This window comes from Triplophysa rosa, linkage group LG25 (assembly GCF_024868665.1).
Source record: "Triplophysa rosa linkage group LG25, Trosa_1v2, whole genome shotgun sequence".
Lineage (NCBI taxonomy): Eukaryota > Metazoa > Chordata > Actinopteri > Cypriniformes > Nemacheilidae > Triplophysa > Triplophysa rosa.
This window is the reverse complement of record NC_079914.1, coordinates 7,466,361-7,486,564: the sequence shown is the minus strand read 5'-3', so window position 1 is coordinate 7,486,564 and position 20,204 is coordinate 7,466,361. Positions and strand designations below refer to the sequence as shown.

At 39.3% G+C, this 20,204-nt stretch overlaps 1 protein-coding gene across 1 annotated transcript in view; it reads left to right on the top strand.

Annotated features, from left to right (window-relative positions):
- Positions 1 to 1,526: 1,526 nt before the first annotated feature.
- The window catches only part of nr5a2 (nuclear receptor subfamily 5, group A, member 2), a 48,060-nt gene continuing 29,382 nt past the window's right edge, over positions 1,527 to 20,204 (top strand). Inside the window, exons 1-5 of the mRNA XM_057325652.1 lie at positions 1,527 to 1,629; positions 3,676 to 3,810; positions 5,807 to 5,925; positions 7,672 to 7,813; positions 11,198 to 11,901. Of these exons, the coding sequence (XP_057181635.1) occupies positions 1,578 to 1,629; positions 3,676 to 3,810; positions 5,807 to 5,925; positions 7,672 to 7,813; positions 11,198 to 11,901 (1,152 nt within the window). The 5' untranslated portion in view covers positions 1,527 to 1,577. The remainder of the gene's footprint in view (positions 1,630 to 3,675; positions 3,811 to 5,806; positions 5,926 to 7,671; positions 7,814 to 11,197; positions 11,902 to 20,204) is intronic.

Sequence of the window (20,204 nt, the reverse complement as noted above, 5' to 3'; positions counted from 1 at the left end):
CCGCTTTACACTTAACATGTTTTATTCTGCTGTAAAGAGATCTGTGTTTAGTGCTGGGGTCCCTCCAGCGTCATAAAATGCAGCAGAGAGAGAAAAAAAGGCGAGCTGGGACAGGGGTTAAGTTGACAAATCCCTCGGCTTTGAGTCTCAGCGGGCCAGTAATCTCTCTGGTAAGCAAAGAGCTCTCAGGTACCCCTTCTGTTATCAGTGCACATCCACTTATGGTAGTCAAGACAGCCACACTCTGTTGTCTTCTCCCTTGTAGCTGCTCTGGGCCAGTGACATGAGGGTCATTAGGTCCCATCGCTTCAGTCAACAGTCCTGTGTTTGCCGGGCCACTTGTCCTGGGGCTCTTTATCTTTGCCGCCAAATTTAGATGGAATTGTTGCCCCTCACCTTGCTCGAAATTGCTCTTTTGTGTTGAATGTTGTACATCAAGGGGAAGAGAGAAAGAAACAAACGAAAGAACTATTCAAATGTTTGTCATTTTTTAAAGCTTTTAAATCTGTCTGAAGAGAGTGTGAGTATTTTGAATACACGTTGGAAGGTGTACATATTTATTCAGTACATTTTTTTAAAAATTATTTTGAGCAATTATCTGTCATATAGGAATACACTAAAATGGACAGGTTTGCTTGAAATTCCCTCATCCTTAAAAAACATAAAACAAGGTAAAAAAAACAACCCGGGCAACATAAATAGTTTATGGGGTTTGGATGACCGCTTAAAGTCCAAAGCAAATTCTTCTGTTTTAACATTTAACAAATAAGAATAAATCTGTATTAGTACGCTTCCTTTCAGTATATAAGTATAAGGAGTTTGTTTACATTTCCATATATTTGCCTTGAGGAAGTGCACCTGCGTCAATAATAACTTAAAACATCTCCACACTCCACACTTATAAAACATAATTCACACTCATCATGTGAATTAGAGAGAATTATGATAGTTTATGATGATAAAAGTCTCTCTCGACTCAAGTCCCGCTGCGTACGCATTCCCATCCAGATACTCACAGAAACAATAAACCAATGCAACTGTGTGTGCTTGTGTTTTTGTAGAAGTAGTTCAAAGTTTGCGGCCCTATATCAACCTGTTGATGTGTTCTTTTGATCTTGCTTTTTACCACCTTTGCCATTCCATTCACTCATTGGTGGCTATACGGCAGCTTTAACTCTCTTCTTCACCGGTTAATCATTCCTTCAGTACTATCTGTCCGCTGCGGCTTATCTATCCGTGTGTCACTTTATAACTGGCTGTTATCATTCCGTCCAACTCCACGTGATCTACACAAACCTATCAGCAGCAGGAGTTTTGAATATTGTTGATTAGGTGAGATGTGCCTGCGGGTTTAGAGCAGGTCATGGTGGGGAGGAGGGGGGTTGAGGGGTGAGTGCCTTGTGTGAAAGTAAAGGGAGACATGCCAGGGTGGTGGTTTCGTCAAAAAGACCACCATTTTTTTTATGGAAAGTGGACGTTTGGTTCGATCTTGGGAAAGGATGGAAAACATTAAAGGGATGTAGACGATAGCTTGGTTGGATGACCTGTGGTTGCTCTATGTTATTTTTTTGCCTACAATGTTCACTGGCTTTGAGAGTGAATTAGGACGTGACTCCAGTAAAGATTTGGGTAGGTCATACAGTATATATATATATATATATATATATATTTTTTTTTAAATNNGAGACAGTATATATATATATATATATATGCATTTATATATGAACAAATCTGATTATATGAATGTTATAAGATTCTGACCCTGAATCACCTGCTTCTACAAAACTGGCATTATTCATGACACTATGTATTGCTTTTTTTACTATATTATTCATGATTATTTATTGTAATATTCAGTAGAAAAGAGTGTGCCTCTTTGTGTTTTTCAAACCTGGCTTTTTATTCAGATATGACTGGAGGGCCTTATTGGTTTTTTTCCCGTTGACAATTTTCTTTTTCTTGGTGACGTCCTTATTGCTGGCGTTATTGCCATCTTAAAGCTATTAAGAGGTGCATTTTAAACCAGGATACGCTGTGAATCACTTCGACGGTATTTTAGTCATATTATAGGGCTTTTTTGTAACAGATAAAACAGCGGTCTATCGCTATATATAATATATATATATAACTAATCATTTTAAATTAGCTAACAAGAATATTAATATTATCAATGTATTATTATTATTTTTATCCTTATTATTACTATTATTGTCGCTAGGGTATAGCTTTAAAGTATATATATTTCTAACACAAATTCACAACGTCAGCCGCCTAAAAAACTTTACTCTTTAAAACCAACATCCAGAACAGAAGTTTGCTATTCCACCTCAAAATCCGACCGCAGAAAAACATTTTAACTTTCGTGAATGGTCAAATATTTCGACAATGAATGCAATAGTGTGTCAAGAAGCTAAAATCCCTCAACGAGTTTTTTTCCACAACCGTTAACAGTAAGTGTGACTTTGTGTTGATTCTCGTGCTGGTCTGTACGTTGCAACTATTGTGTCTACACGTACAATCATTTGCATCTTACCGACAACGCTATCATGCCATTATATTCTGTTTAACGGGTTTTATGCTTTTATGACTTGACAATATATCCGCACGGACAAGCTTCACATTAGACTACATTTATGTGATCATTTTATTTACAGATTCCCTCACATATTTTTTTCCGTCATTAAATATGCGCATGAAATGGTACTGTAATAAATGTATTTTTCACAAAAAATTATATTCTTTAAAATACACAAGGCTTCTCCTTTTTTCTCTTTTTTCCCCGTGAATTCAACAATAAAACGCCATTGAGCATTTAAATAGCACATTATTACCAAATATAATTTGATGGAAAATAAATACACTTCGCAACTTTTTTATAAAAAATTACGTGCAATTTGGAAGTATTGGAAGTAATTCTCCATACATTTGATTATCCCAGTAAGCAACATAATACAGAAAAAGAACTTGACCCTCCTGCACATTGCAACATACCTCCCGGTGCTCCCGTTAACGGCGCTGCGTGTCTCGTAATGTTCAACTATATTGGTTTTGTTTCTGCGCTTTGAGCTTCCCTGCAAGTTTTATTAAACAGCTGTTAGGTACAAGGGAATAGAGGCAGAAGCGCTGATACTCTCGCCAGACTCTGATTGGACAAACGCGTGACGCCAGCACACCGATCACAGCGCTGATTGGTGGACGCGGTGCCATTGCGGCGTAAACAAAGCAGCGAGGAAGGGTTTGAACTTCACATCTCTGACATTATCGCAGATACAGCGACTCGGTGCGCGCGCGGAGGAGGGGCTCGCGCAAAGTTCCTGACAGTTCGCGCACTCTGGTTTAAAGACCAGCATCATAATAGACGCAAAGACCACCCGACGAACAGATAGATAACGGATAGGGGGTCTTCTTGACAGAGTATAATTCCTCGCCGGTCCGGATAGTAGTGTTAGTTTTCAGTCGCAAAATTTCTTTCCGTTGCATCGAGCTGCGTTTTGAATATTACGTTTATTGTGTACGTTACGCATTAAACGTATTAAAAATGAACTGTCACAGTTGTCCGGTGCGCTTGTAAAACACTAACAGAGGAAGACAGTTTAGCATATCCATACGCGCAGGATTTCATTCGTACGTTTGGACGACGTTTCTAAGATTCTCTGGTGTTCCTCTCGCGCGCAGGCGGACCACCGGACGGAGCGGCGCGTGCTCATCATCGGCTCAGCGGAGCTGTCATGCTGCCTAAAGTCGAGTCAGAATCTCTCGGACTCGCTCGGTCGCATGGAGAACAGGGGCATATGCCTGGAAACATGCAAGGTAAGCGTTATAGCCTTCATGTCACACTAAATCTGCGCCATGTACCTCGGGGGCTATCATTTATGCACATAGCCTAATTACACGAAGCCAAAATAAGCCCCGGTTTCTTTGGCTGAAACAGTTGCCCACTTGTCTGTTTGTTTGTTGTTAGGGACCTTTCACGAACATTACATAAATATAACTTTGACACTCAGCTTTTAAACTAATCTTGCTTGTCTTGTTACTGAAATATAGAATATTCAATTTATGGCTATTTTATGAAATTAAATTTCTGAAATGGCTAATTTATAACATTTAATAATACACTTTAATGAATATATCCAGTCGTCACCTTTAAATCAGTACAATCGTATAAACAACCGAAATAAAATCTGAACACATGTACATAGCCTACCTAAAAAGTTTATTTCGATCGAATTTACTCTCCAAAAAAAAAAAAAAAATATGCAGAAACCCCAAATGTTTGAGGTTCTAATGAACCTGATGAGGATCACCTGGCAAAGAATTTCGTAAATCAAACTGAGTGTGCAAACGAAATATAATATTGACAGCACAGCTTTGCAGCACATAAATATATTACTAGTCCAACTATCACAGAATTAAATGGGAAGGCAATATTAACTGAATAAAACTGAATTTTAGCTGCGGGCGTACACGTGTCTGCAACAGACTAATTATGATCAGGGGATGTATTTAAATAGAAAAGAGCGAAGCTAATTCATGCTGAGGGATATTTAATGTGAGATAATTTCAACCAATGAAATGTTTTGTAGGAATGTCTTGTGTTTTGGTTTAAAAATAAAAATCTTTTTTAGTTTGAACATTTTAATGAAATAAAATCTGTTTTATGTCACAAAACAGAGCAGCCGTCATACAAATCATTTTTTTCCCAAACAATGCAACTTTGTCAACGTGAAACCTGTAAAAGTCGCATTTAAAATGTAAATAAAACGAAAGAAATTGCATGACTATGGAACTCCCTAAAACACAATTGTTCATTGTTCCACGTGCAGTATAAGAAATGCTACAATTTAAAAGCACTTGTTGCGTTCCGTTACATTCCCCCGTATTAAAAAAAACACATTGGACAAATAAAGCATGGACGCTTGAGTATATTAGATAAATAAAGCGATATTAAACGAAATTTTCAATGTGTTCCATTTTTGGCTTTTCCTAAAAGTTTTAGAGTCGCATTTAGTTCTTTGCACTAGATTTGAATGTTGCGAGGGAAAGAAATTATTTTTCCATGAAAAGAAAATTCATTGCGATGGTCTTACAAATAACGTGCCAAATTGATGCTTCTGTTCTGTGCAGACAGAGCCATCCCAAACCGCATCACTTTGTGTTAAATGTTAATGAATGATTAATGAACCATTACGATTGAGTAATTGAAATAAAAAGGAGAGAGAAAAATAATCAGAGAGGCAAAACAAAGACAAATCATACAGTATATTATGGAGGCACAGAATGGTGTTATATTTACATGTTGTTTTGCTTTTTATTCGCCTCGTGGCTAAACGTTTCACTCAAGCTGGAGACAGCAGCCTCTCTCGCGCTCCCACACCAATTTACTAGCCATCATGAATATTAACCAGATTGAAACTGAAGTTTTCTTCTGTCTGCGACCCTCCTCCACACAAACCGTCGCTTATTTCCGAGAGACACTTATTTTTCCCTCTCGAAAACTGCACACACGTTTAGAAAATTCATTTTAAAGGTAATATTTTAAAATGCGCCCAAATGTCGATTCCTGCATTTTAATGCATTTGTAAAACTCGTTCGCTAAACTGAAAGCTACGTTGTAAGTATAGGACGGACAGTTAAATGAAAATCATAAAGAGCTGCTAAAATGCGTACATTAATGAGTAGTCTTTCAAACGAACGATAAAACGGCACGTAATTTAATTCGGTTATTTACTTTGTTGTTTTATAACACAGTAAATACGAGTAATACCATGAATATTGATATTTGTACTGATGTTTTTTTTCTTTCCAGCCCCACAGTTTAAAATGATGGACTACTCCTACGATGAAGACTTGGACGAAATGTGTCCAGTATGTGGAGACAAGGTGTCTGGATATCACTATGGCTTACTGACCTGTGAGAGCTGTAAGGTGTGTACAGTCTTAAATATTCAACCTGCTACAGTTATTTCTCATCCAGTCATTTGTTTATTAGTCAATTTCATGTGGTCTTGTGTGTACTGTGAGACTTCATGATGGGTTGCAAATTTAGTAAGTGGAGAAATGCCTTGCTTGGGTGGAAATACTTTTTAGTTTTGTATAGTAGTGCAAATGTGGTGTGTTTATTTTCGGACTTTGTCAGAGGTCTGGAGATCAGTCACACATGAACTGATTCGTAAACCGTATGGGCAGTTTCTCAGTGTCTCACACACTTCCAAATGTAAACACACACACACACACACACACACGAACATGCACACACAGACTTATTTTTTTGCTCTAAATATGATGTATTGTAATACTTTCTTTTTTGTGAGCAGTATTCTGTGAGAGACATCATGAGAAAAGTATTTGCCTTTTAAAGCCGTGTTTTAATTTTTTTAATAGAGCAGTGGAATTATCTAAAATTTAAACCATATTTGCAATGCTTACCTGTCTGTTACGCTCATATTTAATATTTCTACCCAGAAAGATGTGGTGACTGATTTGAAAACTGATTAGTGAGAAAATGGTTTATTTATGGTTTATTTATTTTTTAATATAAGTTATTCATTTTTGTGGTTCTTTATATATTTAAATTCAAAAGTAACTTGAAATAGGCTAGATTTAAGGTTATGCATTATATATTCTTTGACATGATATTATGGGCATGTGAGCAAGTGTGTAGAGTTCTGGGCAGTATTGATCCTCTTAGTTTTAAATGGGGCAGCCTCCCTACGGTGCTGATCAAGAATAAGCTCATACCTTTCCTTGTTTGATTCTCTATTGCTTTGAAAATGAATTGAGAACTGTTGCAGGTGGAATCTTGTAATCCTACCGCTGTAAATTATGGATATGATTTATTCGATTTTTTGTTGCTTTTTTTTGATCCTGCAGAATGAATAATAGCATCAGAGATGATGGAGCATTCATTTATTTTAAAGATTTAGTTTTTATGCGTAGGGTTCAAATTTACATACACTGTGAAAAGTATATGTATTAAATCTTAAATCATCTTGTACAATATACAATTTTGCAGTTGCTCCAAATAAAACCTTTTTTTAGCAGAAATTATACCATTTCCCACTTTCCTCTTGAATGATCTCGTGGACAGCATAAGGCAACGCTGAAATCAAACAGCTTTGATGGATAGCACAGCCTCTGGTTTTAATTGCTCCGACAGGAGCTCGTGGAAACACGTTAAATATGTTGTACATCACAAGGCTAAACGAGGCTAAAGTAAATCTTTATATTCCAGGAGATGTCAAGCGGGTCACTTAAAGCCATAGCAGCTTGAACCCGTTGGGCTATTTTGTCCGACCCGGTTGCGCATGCCCGCTCGGGTTAGACGATACGTGGTCGACATCTCACGTTTCTTTCCAGCAGCAGCCTGTTTTTCTGTTTGTTCACGTCAGGGTGTGTGGGTGCACATGTCAGTTTCTGTGTGTGTGGGTGAGTGTTTGTGCGTGTGTGCGTCGTGTTTGTGTTTATACAAGCAGGCGGCGGCTGCTGAGGGAGAGTTTTTCAGCCCGTGGCTCTACTTTTATTTAGGTCTACTTGTGTGGCCGTGTGCGTAACACCTCTTCTGTGCGAATGGATGTGTGTGTGTGTGTGTGTGTGTGTGTGTGTGAGGTTGAATAGCGCATTAACAAATACCGGGGTCAAAAGTTTGACATCTTAATTCACCTCTCTCTGCAGGGCTTCTTCAAGAGGACGGTGCAGAACAACAAACGTTACACATGTATAGAGAATCAGAGCTGTCAGATAGACAAGACCCAGCGGAAACGCTGCCCCTACTGCCGGTTTCAAAAGTGCCTCACTGTCGGCATGAAACTGGAGGGTAAGAAACCTTCTCAATTACTCCTTGCATTTCTTCTCTTTCTTACATTCTAGGCATTCTTTACGATTACTACATGATTTAAATAAATCTGATTCTTTTAGCATGTTGATACGTGGCTCTGATGACTGGTAATTGTTTAACTGCTGGAGGGCAGAATTTCCAGCACTCTGGTTTTATAGCTGGCCGGCTTTGATTTGCTGGCGCATGCTACCAACAAGATACAAGGCCCTCCAGCGCCCTGTCAGATCAGTCCAAAGAGATGAGCGCCCGTTAAAACTGCCCACAGGCTTGATATGATAGTTTCAACTCCTCGGGAAAGAAATGGAAGACGTTATAGTGTTTTGAATACAAACCACAACTTTGTTCATTCTGTTTAAAAACTGTTTCACAGCTTAAAATCCAATCATAATTATTTATTATGTAACAGCTATGTAATTTAATCAAAGAACATTTTTATTTAATTTATAGAAATCTTAATGTTTATAATTATATTGTTTATAATATTTTATACATTGTCACTTTGTGGCACATGTTTACTAAACTGTCCAATGCAACTTAACCATGCAAGTAATCAGTTCTATTTTATACAAATAAGTCACTTTTGACACCTGATATATATGCACACGTCTGAATCCTTTTGTGTGTTTTATCGAAAGCTTTCAGCAAGCAGATCTGAGGTCATCAATGAACAAGTAGCAAAACAGCACGTCTGTATCAGCGTGACACAGACAAGCGCTCCGCCATTGCTCCATGGAAGCTCTATTATCAATATAGATAAGGGGAAGCTGCTGTTTGAAAGTTCTCTAAAAAGCATTGGGAGATCTATCTTTTATGTTATGACTTCAGAGGAAAGTCTTCAATTGTCTTCCTTTATTTATTTGTGGCTCAGTTATAGATTAAGAAAGGTATTTATACCCTTCATATAATCATTATCATTGCAGATGATGTTCGGGAAGTGGAGATGAAGTTAAACAGGCTCGACCGTGTGCTTATTTATTCAGTTCGAGTGCAATGCTGTGCTCAGCCGAGCGTAAAATAGTTCAGATTTCGTCAAACGTCTGCTTTCCACACTAAGAACCTTGATGAATCAGAAGATCCCGCACAGGGATATTCGAATACATATGCTATGCTGCTTTGCAACGTGCACTTTGTCATTTTTGGGGGGGGGATTTTTTAGCGCGTTCACCATCTGCGCTTCCGGCCGCTGGTGTTGGAGGCAGCTAGCAGTGCTATTACTTATGCATAGGTATCATAGCTATTCATGTGTGCGCGTGGAACCGCGCCTTCAGAGTAGAGCTCGGGCGGACATGACAAACTGTGTGTCAAGAGCCGGCCAGGGGAGGCATTCATATGCCTGTGATAGGACAGGGAATCTCGCCCAAGCAACACTTAATATTCCTGTATATTAAACACACATAAATCAGACGATAAGCAGCGCTCGAATCTGCGCGGACGGGCCCCGTCTGCGGAGACACGCCGTACGCACAAACAAACACAACAACGATTGACTCCCAATTCAAGCAAATTAGATCAGCCAACTGCTTTTATTACCGAGGCAATTGCTTTCCACAAACCGTTTGAATAACTCACGGATTGGTTTTATCAGTCACACAGACCTTAGAAAAAGGCAACAAAGCATAGACACACACAAATGGCAAACACATATATAAACCAGGAATGCGTACTAACAGATGCTCAACACAGCAATACCTCATGAAAGAAAGAGGCTATATTCAGAAAGGCATACTAGCTTACGATTTACTGAATACTACACTGTTTATACTTTAAAAATAGGAAGTGAAACCGTATGCGTAATACCACCATAAACATCTAACAGTTGTGTGCTACATTGTTGTCACATGACCTCATCAAGTTGCATGTTTCATTTAGCAAGTGGCGTCAAGTTATCCTCTTGGAAATAAACAGATATAACAATTGCATTTTTTAGTTTGTTTAAAATTGTTGGGTAATATTGCTTTGGGTGTATTAGTCACATGAAAGGTTGTCGGGTTGAACGCAGTGCATTGTGGGATACAACGCTGTGTTGAAAACTGCACTTTTTTTAAATGTAGAAGGTCATTTGGGTATTTGATGCATTCAAAACTGTACACTGTTTTAAGCATAACAGAACATCTAAACATACCCAGAAACAGCACAAAGCACCAAACCGTCTACTGTCTGGTGCCAAAAAAAAAGAGTATGACATGCATGTAAATAACCTTGTTTAATTAGACGCCATGAGAAAAAAAGAAACCTTATCAGAGCACAAAAAAGAAGAGGGGGTGGTGTGAGCTACACAGAATGCGTGCAAGCATGCATGTGCATAGATGGGGGGGGGGTGTTGGGTTGCAGGGGGTATGCATTCATGAGTCGCAGGTTTAGATCTAATTGTGATTTCCCAAAAGGGCCACCTATTAGTTTCAAGCTCGTTAATTACCCTGTTGCTCAGAAATCATTAATAGTTAAACTTACCGCGATGTTTTTTTAATTCCGATCGGACACGTCTTAACAACCACATTAGCCCACAAATACCAATAAATAAATAAACAACTCACCACAAGTTGCTCAGGGATCATCGTTTGCTAGGATGTTACGGATGCTAGCAGCGGGATCGCCGTGGCAACACTTGCCTCCCTCTCTCGCTGGATCAATCACATCACACGCGTAGTGACAAGCGCGCACACCACAGCGACAAGGGCCATTAAAATCACTCCCCAGGCAGCTGTTGGACCGGGCCTTTCCTTTTAATTGTTTTCTTTTTTTTTAAGATCTTGAGATATAAGAGGGCCTAACGAGTGCGCTCATGCCGGTCAAGTCCCCATCTGAGAGAGCGTCTCCATATTTGCGCTCTCCGCATATGCCCGTGTGTGTCGACTCGCTGTCGGAACCTCCAGCCATGTACCTGCTGACAACGTAAAGCATAAAAGAAAAATAATCAAGCATAAATAATTAACACCCAGCTGATTCAAGTGGAGTCTAGTGCCCTGTGGTGGGGATCTGAGCTGCTGTTGGGCAGTGGCGCTCAATTAATTTATTTTACGTAATGATTTGCCATGAAAAATGGGATTACCTCGTCCACTTGACTTTGCTTCGGTTAAAATCAGATCATTAGAACCGTTCTTGTCCAAAGTGTGTCCTGTAGCTTTATTACGCTTACCTTGCTCTAGGTATAAGCTTTAACAGATAGGTCACATGGGTAACAACGCAACCCAATGTCACTCAGAAAATTTACAGCACATCTGAAAATAAGTAACATACTATAAAAAAGCACAACGCGAGTCGACTAACCAAAGTGAAATAAAATGTTACTGTGAAAAAGAGTTAAATGTTGTACTGATGCATTGATGTAACTTGTCTCATCCCTTTTGTTTTGGCTTTTTGAAGCTGTAAGGGCTGACCGAATGAGGGGCGGACGCAACAAGTTCGGCCCCATGTACAAACGAGACCGGGCCCTCAAGCAACAGAAGAAAGCCTTGATCCGGGCCAACGGACTCAAGCTAGAAGCCATGACGCAAGCCATGCAAACAGTCCCAGCTGACCTCACCATTACCTCTGCCATTCAGAACATCCATTCGGCCTCCAAGGGCCTTCCACTGAGCCACCATCATCACCACCCCCATCACCACCACCACCACCACCACCACAGTTCCTCCAGCGCAGGCCTCCCGCCCGCAGACTTTGACCGTAGCCCCTTCGTCACGTCGCCGGTCAGCATGGCCATGCCCCCTCACGGCGGAGGCCTGCAGGGCTACCAGGCGTACGGCCATTTCCAAAGCCGCACCATAAAATCAGAGTACCCCGACCCTTACACAAGCTCGCCGGAGTCCCTCATGGGCTACCCGTACGTCGAGGCCTACACGGGTGGATCGCCGCCGGCCTTCCCCCACCTAGTGGTGGAGCTACTGAAATACGAGCCGGACGAACCTCAGGTGCAAGCTAAGATTCTAGCGTACCTCCAGCAAGAACAGGCGAGCCGAGGCAAGCACGAGAAACTCAACACCTTTGGCCTCATGTGCAAGATGGCTGACCAGACGCTGTTCTCCATTGTAGAATGGGCCAGGAGTAGCATCTTCTTCCGGGAACTGAAGGTATGTGAATTTTTATATGTACAGCATGGATGTGGGTGTGGACAGAAATGCCAGTTGTTTGGTTGGTGAACTTGAGTTTAGACCAAACAAGTGAGAAAAGCAACATTTCAAGTTTTTAATTAATAGTTACTGTGGCTCTCTCATGAAGTAGTTGGTGAAGTTTTTACAATAAAATCTCACTTATCAAGTGCGTTTAGCTCAGCGTGCTTACAACCAATAGAAATGCGCAACCCGACGGTACCGTAGTTGTACTTTAAACATGAATAAAACAAACGTTGCCATTAGACTGGATGACTAATTAGTTTACAGTCTTCCATAAATAATAGCGCGTCTCATCAAGGCTTTTGGAAAAGCATAAAAATGCATGATGTATTATGTCGACATTGCAAAAGATTTATTGACAGGCTGATCTATGATTGAGAGTTTACTACAATGGCTGACGCTCTCAGTCATGTTTCTTTAATTTTTATTTTACCTTTGTTTTTACCTTTTTTTCACAATACCTATCTGGCTGACAGAAATATTGATGGGGCAGAGATGAGAGTGAGGTTCAGTAACTCATGCATGTCTGCGTTCATGAAAGATTTTGGTCGCGGGCGAGCTGTATTTTACTGTCCCGTGACATGTTTTGATAAGCCGTTGGGAAATCCGACAGCACTAGAATCAAATCATTCATTTTGTACTCTCAGGACTACTGGCACCTTATTGTTTTTCTCTTATGAGATGTACTAGGATCCATTCATACTGAAGACTTGGCGAGTTTTAAACAGCAACCCCCAAAAGCTAGACTACAAAATATTAAACCAAGTGACATTTGTAAACAAACATGTTTCATCTTAATTTTGACATATTAGATGTTTATTTACAAGATCGATAACATTTCAAAATGTTGTTACAAGCATCTTGAAAATGCCACAGTTTAGACTGTCTCAGTTGTTTCTGTCTATTCATGTAATGTCTGACTGACTTGATGATGGAGAGACCAGTGCCATTCTGTATGTTGTAGGAATCATTTTTCATGCAAAAATATTACTTAATTACTACAATTAATGCCAAAGAATGTTTGTTAATTTACCGTACATTCATGTTTTGTACAGACACACAAAAACTCTTGTAATCAATTTTTTTTATGAAGTATCTAATGTGCCTAATAGTTTTTGACATTACTGCATTGTCTTTATAATCTGAAACCATGTTTCAATATACTTTTAAGGGCATATTATTGGTACAACAGATTGTTTATTTATTTTAGACATATATCAATAAATAATTTATGCTTATATGTCTATTTATCAATCTGAGCTCTGGTTTTTAGGTTGGGCGTTTCATTTAGCATCCGCTTTGAAAGTTTTGATTGAAGCTCATTCTCATTTTTTCTAGCCAAAATAAAGAGTCAGTGACGTATATGACTTCATTCACACCTATTGTAATTTTACAATTGTTGACGACTACAAAAAAAACCCAGAAATAAAAACACACTGATGGCTATGTGAACATAAAAAAACTCAATTTGCAGAGAACAATAGGCTGATATGTTTTTGCTGTCACCTAGTTTCTGTGACATTTTTTAAAATCAGATGTTCCTAGGTGCTTTTTGTCATGTCAATCAAACATTTTTTCCTGTTTAAACAATAATGTTTTCATTTTAAATAATGAATGAGGTGCAACACTTTATGCATGTCATTTTTACAACATATTTGCATTTGCAATGTGTTTCATTTTTGTGGTTGAAGAAGAATCAATTATTCCCGCTTTGAGCTTTTGTTATAAAGCCGAATGGTTACACTCTTACCTACCGAGCTTTATTATTTGTTCTCACACTCTTTACCTCAAGCATTCTATTCCCACTTTAGCGTACATTAGCATCTGTGTTCGGCTAATTGCTGTCTGTATCATTTACCTTTAATTGTGTTTGCACTTCACCTTTAGCCGCGGTAGAGCGGCTTTCCCTTGATGTATTGACCACGTTCGCACCCTCAGTAATTGTTTTTCACAATAGTTGTTAAAAGAGACATGGGCGTAGCTGTCGAATTTGACATTAGCAGACGCAGCGCAGTGTTGAAGTTGTAATTAGTGAAGCTCTCATGCCTCACGCCCTCGCTAAACGTACACTGGAGCACTGACAAAAACACAAAAATACAAAAGGTAACGCTAGAACTGAACCCACTCGTGCCCGTAATTAGCAAACACTTGTTTGGTTGTTGTAAACCGCAAAGCTTTGTTATGCGGCTAGAGGTTTAGCCCATAACGTTGTGGTTGTAGCATTTCGTTTTTTTAGATGCATTAGCATTACTGACTTAAAGTAGAAATTCAGTATGTTTATAAAAAGAGCAATTGCGTTTATTTCATGTTAGTATGTGTGCATGCATGTTGCGTTCATAGCACAAACACAGTCAGGCGTTGAACAGACAGTCACACACCTGCTCAAAGAGAGGTCATATACGGATAGTATGCTATCCCACAATGCCACAGACGTAGAGCCGCAGTCTTTCAATAAATGCTATTAACCAAACTCATTTGCTAATACCATCAACGCAAACTAATGACTGAGCTGTGGGTCGCATATAATAAACACAGGAAACACAAGTGAATATAAGGCTTTTCTGGGAAGGTGGTGAGTCGGCTATAAATATAACTACATTTACAGTGCTATTATTAGCCTCGTAAGAACAAAAGAATTTCTCTAGTAATAGAGCCGGGTGCGAAACGTCTGCCAAGAGTTTAAAGATTTAGTTTCCATAAGTTAGACTTAGGTTACAGCTCTCATAAATATTTGGGCATGATGGGACCTCTAAAGAGAACACACTATTGTGTTCAGACAAATGAAAAAAAAAGTATAATAAAATCGAAAAGAACATTCCGATAGCCATTTCACACACTTGAGCCAGGATAAAGCTGTAACATTTAGGGAAAGTAGGAAAAATTCAGCTTACCTACCCAACCATAGTTGTCTTATAAACCGCGTCAAGAAAAATAAAGGTGTTGTTGATTGAGATTTGAGCATTCCCAAAATAAATATTTAAAACGTAGGTCCATTAAGATTGCTACTATTAAATATTTATATACCAATATATACAGTATATATGAACACTGTACTTTTTGTGAATTAGACACCTCCAAAATGGGTAACTATTAAAAACAATGTTGTAAAAACACCCGTCATAATAACACACAGTAGTACATCCTGAATATCATTTTTTGATATATTTTTTGGCATTAGACTACGTTTATATGTGTTTTCTTGGTTTATTTTCTAAAAGCTTGTTTTGTTTAGACGTGTACTCTTTTAGTGCCTTTTTATCTAACCATGCGCATTAGCGTGTGCATCTGTTTGTGTGTTTGTATAGAAGTGCGTGCCAGCAACATCCCCGGCTGGTTTGTCATGCTAACGCTGGGAGCCATGTTTAGGGGGTGGGAGGGAAACAGATGCACACTTCCTAGCGTTTACACAGACAATACGAGCTAGTAGGGATCTGGTGTGCGTGATTCTCTTCCCCTGGCTCTGTGGTCAGCTGCCCGGCCCCACAACGTGGAGAGTGATTCACATCCATAGAGAGATCCCCCTTTCATTGTGGACCGCGGGCCATTGTTTAATGGATAGGATGCGTGCACTTCGCTTTTCCTCGCCACACAATAGCTTCAAATCGCACAGATTCACCTCAGACTTTATAGTTCTGGCGAGGATTACATGTACACGCGTCGGTTTAATTCTTGTCCTCTAAACACTGTAGTTGGGTAAACTTAATCACCGTGATATCGTGCCACAAACCAGCCCCAAATGTACTGCCTTAAATTTAGTCCTATGCTGATAAAAGTCAACCGTGCAAAACTTACAATAACCTGACATGTGGCGCCAATATTTATTTTTGTTCCTTCACGGCTGCTCAGGGACTGTTAGGCACGTTTTTTTCCTCTCTCTCTGTACACTGAATTCAATGACAATACCAGGCCTGCCATTAAGTGAAGGAGCACTGTATTAGGGCCTTGTTCTTCAACCTGCACCCAGCCGTGAGCTTTGAGCTTTATTGAAAAAGCAGCTGTATGGGGAGACAGGAGAGGAGATTCTGGCTTTCTGTGGTTCTTTATTGAACTCTGTCACGTTCAGCGTGATTCGTTTAATGAAAACAAAAGCAGAGATCTGGTCTGTGGGTAACCATGTAGCGTCTGGCTTTGGATTTTGTATGTCATTTTTTCTTCAACTTTATTGTAAATATTTTATTATCATTTCGTGTTATTTTGTTTTGTTTTATGTCATTTTTTATTTAATACTTTTTTTAATGAAATAAAATAAAAAATAATTTAGTGTGAAAAATTGTGGCTATAGTTTTAATACACCCTAGAAAATAAAAGGTTAAATTGAGTACATTGCATGGCAGAAAACAGAATTGTGTGTGCTCTGGTGTTCTGGTGTTGTGTGTGCTCAGATCATTTTTATACTGTATAACACAGAAATGATTTCCCCTTAATATTTTTTTGTGCTATGCAACACACTTTTTCTGTCTCACTTTTTTGTAATCTGTAATCTGATTTTAGAGGTGCAGGTCAGCGACTGTAATTTCCAGGTGCCCTCGTATCTGCAGAAATTAATAAGGCGTTGCGGTCGTGATCTGTGAACTTGTTCACGATTTATATCATATCCCCCCACTTCATCTCCACATATACTACCTGACCGGTCACAGCGTCTCCTCCAGCATCCCCCACCTCGACTCGTCGAGCGCCTGAGGTCAAGCCAGTGGGCTCATTGACAAACAGCCTATGCGTGAGCGCCGTGGCACTCGGGCAAAGATTTGTAACAGTGTCCCTGGTCCAATGAATTTGAATTATTTTGCCCGGGCCCTGCGTCGCTTTACATTGGCGTGCGACACAGGGGTGAGTGGTTATTGTCACAGGGGGTAGGGAGGGGACACGGGGGAGTGGGGTAAGGGGGGCCCATGCAAGCCCAAATAGCGGTACCAAGGGCAGGGGTGCGTGGTGAAGGACAGGGGGGAAAACAGGTGGAAGGTTAATGGCCCCTGGACCGGATCCACCAGCCGCCCAGACTTGATATATGGGCTTTGGGCCTGGTGCAGGCGTAGTCTTTCAAAGATATATTATTTCATTTGAGAGGCTGCATTCTCGTCCCTGCATTTGTCCACTGATAGATGATATCCCGTGGCTGGGCGGAAGCCACAGTTGGAGATAGCGTGTGAGTTTTCGTAAGGCCTGCTCCTGTACATATTTTCTCTCTCTGTCTCTCGCTCATTGACCACTCATATTCTCCTGACTGTCCACTTGGCTGTGGGCAGGTTTTCTGGCAGGCTGTTTTTTTATTTCTAAGGCTGCTTTTTCAGTGGTAACAATATCTGTTTGATGAGTAGAGATGTGGACAGCCACAAAGACCTCTTTTCATTCATAAATAATGCACAAATGGACAAAAACTCTGTGTCTTGTCTTGAATTTTGGAAGATTGTGGTGTTTTGGCACTTCATAAATTTTGCAACTGCAAAGTTCAAACCGCACGTCCTCCAAAGATTCAATAAAAATGAATAACAACACATATATTCAAGGCGGACAGTTGGCGGTAGCAAAAACAGTGGGGTGCCAATATTTATTAAAGGGATAGTTCACCCAAAAATGAAAATTCTGTCATCATTTACTCACCCTCAGATGTTTCAAACCTGTATACATTTCTTTGTTTTGCTGAACACATAGGAAGATATCTGGAAGATTGTCAAATCTTTGACTCCCATATATTTATTTTCCCTACTATGGCAGTAAATGGTGGGTGAGATCTGACAGTCTTCGAAATTTCTTCCCAAAACTAAGAAATTTATACAGGTTTGGAACAATCTAAGGGTGAGTAAATGATGACAGAATTTTCATTTTTGGGTGATGCATCCCTTTAATGTGTGTGATGTCACAGCCTCGGTTAAATTATTATATAGATGTGGCGTGTAATTATTTGCCGTTTATTTCAGTAAATTAATAGTTAGTTCTTTGACTTCAGCATTAAGTCTGGTCCATATTCTCACCAAAAAGACAGAAAAAATTGTTTTTTTTATGTGGCATTCCCATTCAAAAGAAAAGTACCAACCAAAAAGACTCATTATTTCTTATAAAGCTCAAAAATAGTTAAACTGAAGGATATTTTGTTTACTTGCCCTATAAATGCCCCAAACCAAAACTTTTTAAGAGACTGCCCTGAACTTTGGTGATTCCAGTGATTAGTTCTCACATTGTAGCAGCCAATCAGATTTTAGCTATAAATTCTTAAAACACAGCGATTTTTTGCATACATGTACAATGCAGCCTCTTAAGATGAGGTCAGCCTCTTTCGCCCTAAAAATGTGTCCTGCACCCCCAGGCCTTACCGTGCGGAGGAAGGAAGTACGTACACTTGTTAAAAGGAGAGATTTAGGGTCCGATCTCCCCTCAGGGCTCGTGGGAGACTCCGGGGAGGGGTTGGAGAAGTCGGAGGAGAGTCTGTTCATCCACTTGTTGCTTTGATGAGGGATAAAAGCCTGTCATGAACTTGAAACTCCTGCCCAAGAGCTGATGAACTCATAGCGCTCCATTCATTCCTGCTGCACTTTGAAATAAGAAAAAAAAGACAAATATAGAAATTTATTTTATTTTTTATCTTTCAGTGGCATTTGTAAGCACTTTGCACTCCAGAAGGGGACAAATGTTAGATATTATCTTGCGGCGATTAAGGTAAAAGCCTTTTTTATTGGCTGCACTGAATGCTTGTTAAAAACCAGGATGTAGATTGAAGCTACGAACAAGCCCCAAAACACCCCAATCAGACCCAAGCCGACAGCGCACAAACTGCACCGGGGAGGCAGATTTAACGGCAAGCAACCTAACAAATCAACTCAATCAGCATTTTCACCTTTTACGCTCTACTGGAAGCGTAAAAATGCCTGGACATCTTTTCTGCAAGCGGTTGTATTACTTCATACAGAAACGTAGCTGTACAAGAGCATTAAAGTAATGTTTCTTGTGACATGCTGTCGATTACCTCAGGTTTTCTCTTTATTATAACACCGACACATTTAACCACGACACTATGCACATGTCACTCAGGGCCTTTTCCCATCTATACGTGTTCCCTTCAACCCCACACACTTGTAAATTAGATTTGCAAAGCAGCTGTAATTTTGCACCTGTTGTACTTAATTGGTTTGAAACAAACACATAAAACGCAAGTGCTCTGTTGAAAGTGTAAAACTTTTACTTGCACATTCCTAAATGCAAAAAAATGTATTCGCTGAAATCTGTTGACCTGACCTATACTGTATGCACGGCAAAAAAATCTTCAATCATTATTGTCATCTTGTTTTTCATAAAAAAAATTCTAAAGTCAAGAAACGATTTGTGAAGACGAAATACGTTATATGTCAAAACTTAGTGTAGTACTGTAGGGCTGTCAAACGATTAATCGCGATTAATCGCATCCAGAATAAAAGTTTGTGTTTACATAATATATGTCTGTGTACTGTGTATATTCATTTTAGATTTATAAACACAAAAACATACTTATATTTAGGAAATATTTTGATGTATTTATTTATATTTTTATATTATTGAAATGATATGGTATAAAGTTTATTCAGTTTTAGGTTTTATATTTTTGTCAAATATATGCATGTATGTGTTTATAAATACAAAATTAATATGAACAGTACACAGACATACTGTATATATGAGGTAAACACAAACTTTTATTCTGGATGCGATTAATCGTGATTAATCGTGTCATCGCCCTATTGTTTTGCAATACTATTTATTGATACTTATTAATAAAGATAGATTTAAACACGGCTGAACTTTAAAGAAATGCTATTTTTGCTCCAATGGCTATTTTTTATTTTTATAAATACAAATTGATTTTTAAATCAAAGCACAGATACCGAGTCAGTAAACAATTTGACTGTATGATGTTTTCTCTCCTTCAGTGTTTAATGAAGTTGTAATCAGAGCAGGCTTTAAGTTTCTAGTATCTTTTCTCGGCTTTGCCCTGTCAGCAGTTGCCCTCAACATCTATTTTGGTTTCTAATTTACAGCCCTCTGTTACCCACACGCTGAAAGGTCTCAAAGACAATAGATAAGCACCACATTCAGATGGACCAGGAGCGTGCGAGCTAGTCTTACACTTATATATAACTGCTCAGTGTGAATGCATTAACTCCTGATGAACAGCATGTGCGATTAAACGTTATATGCAGTCGCTAAGAAATGTCCGCCAGGGCGTCAGAAAACACAAAGCCACCTGTTCATTAAATCGTGCTGTATCTTTTATTTCTGCTTCAGTGTAGGTTCAA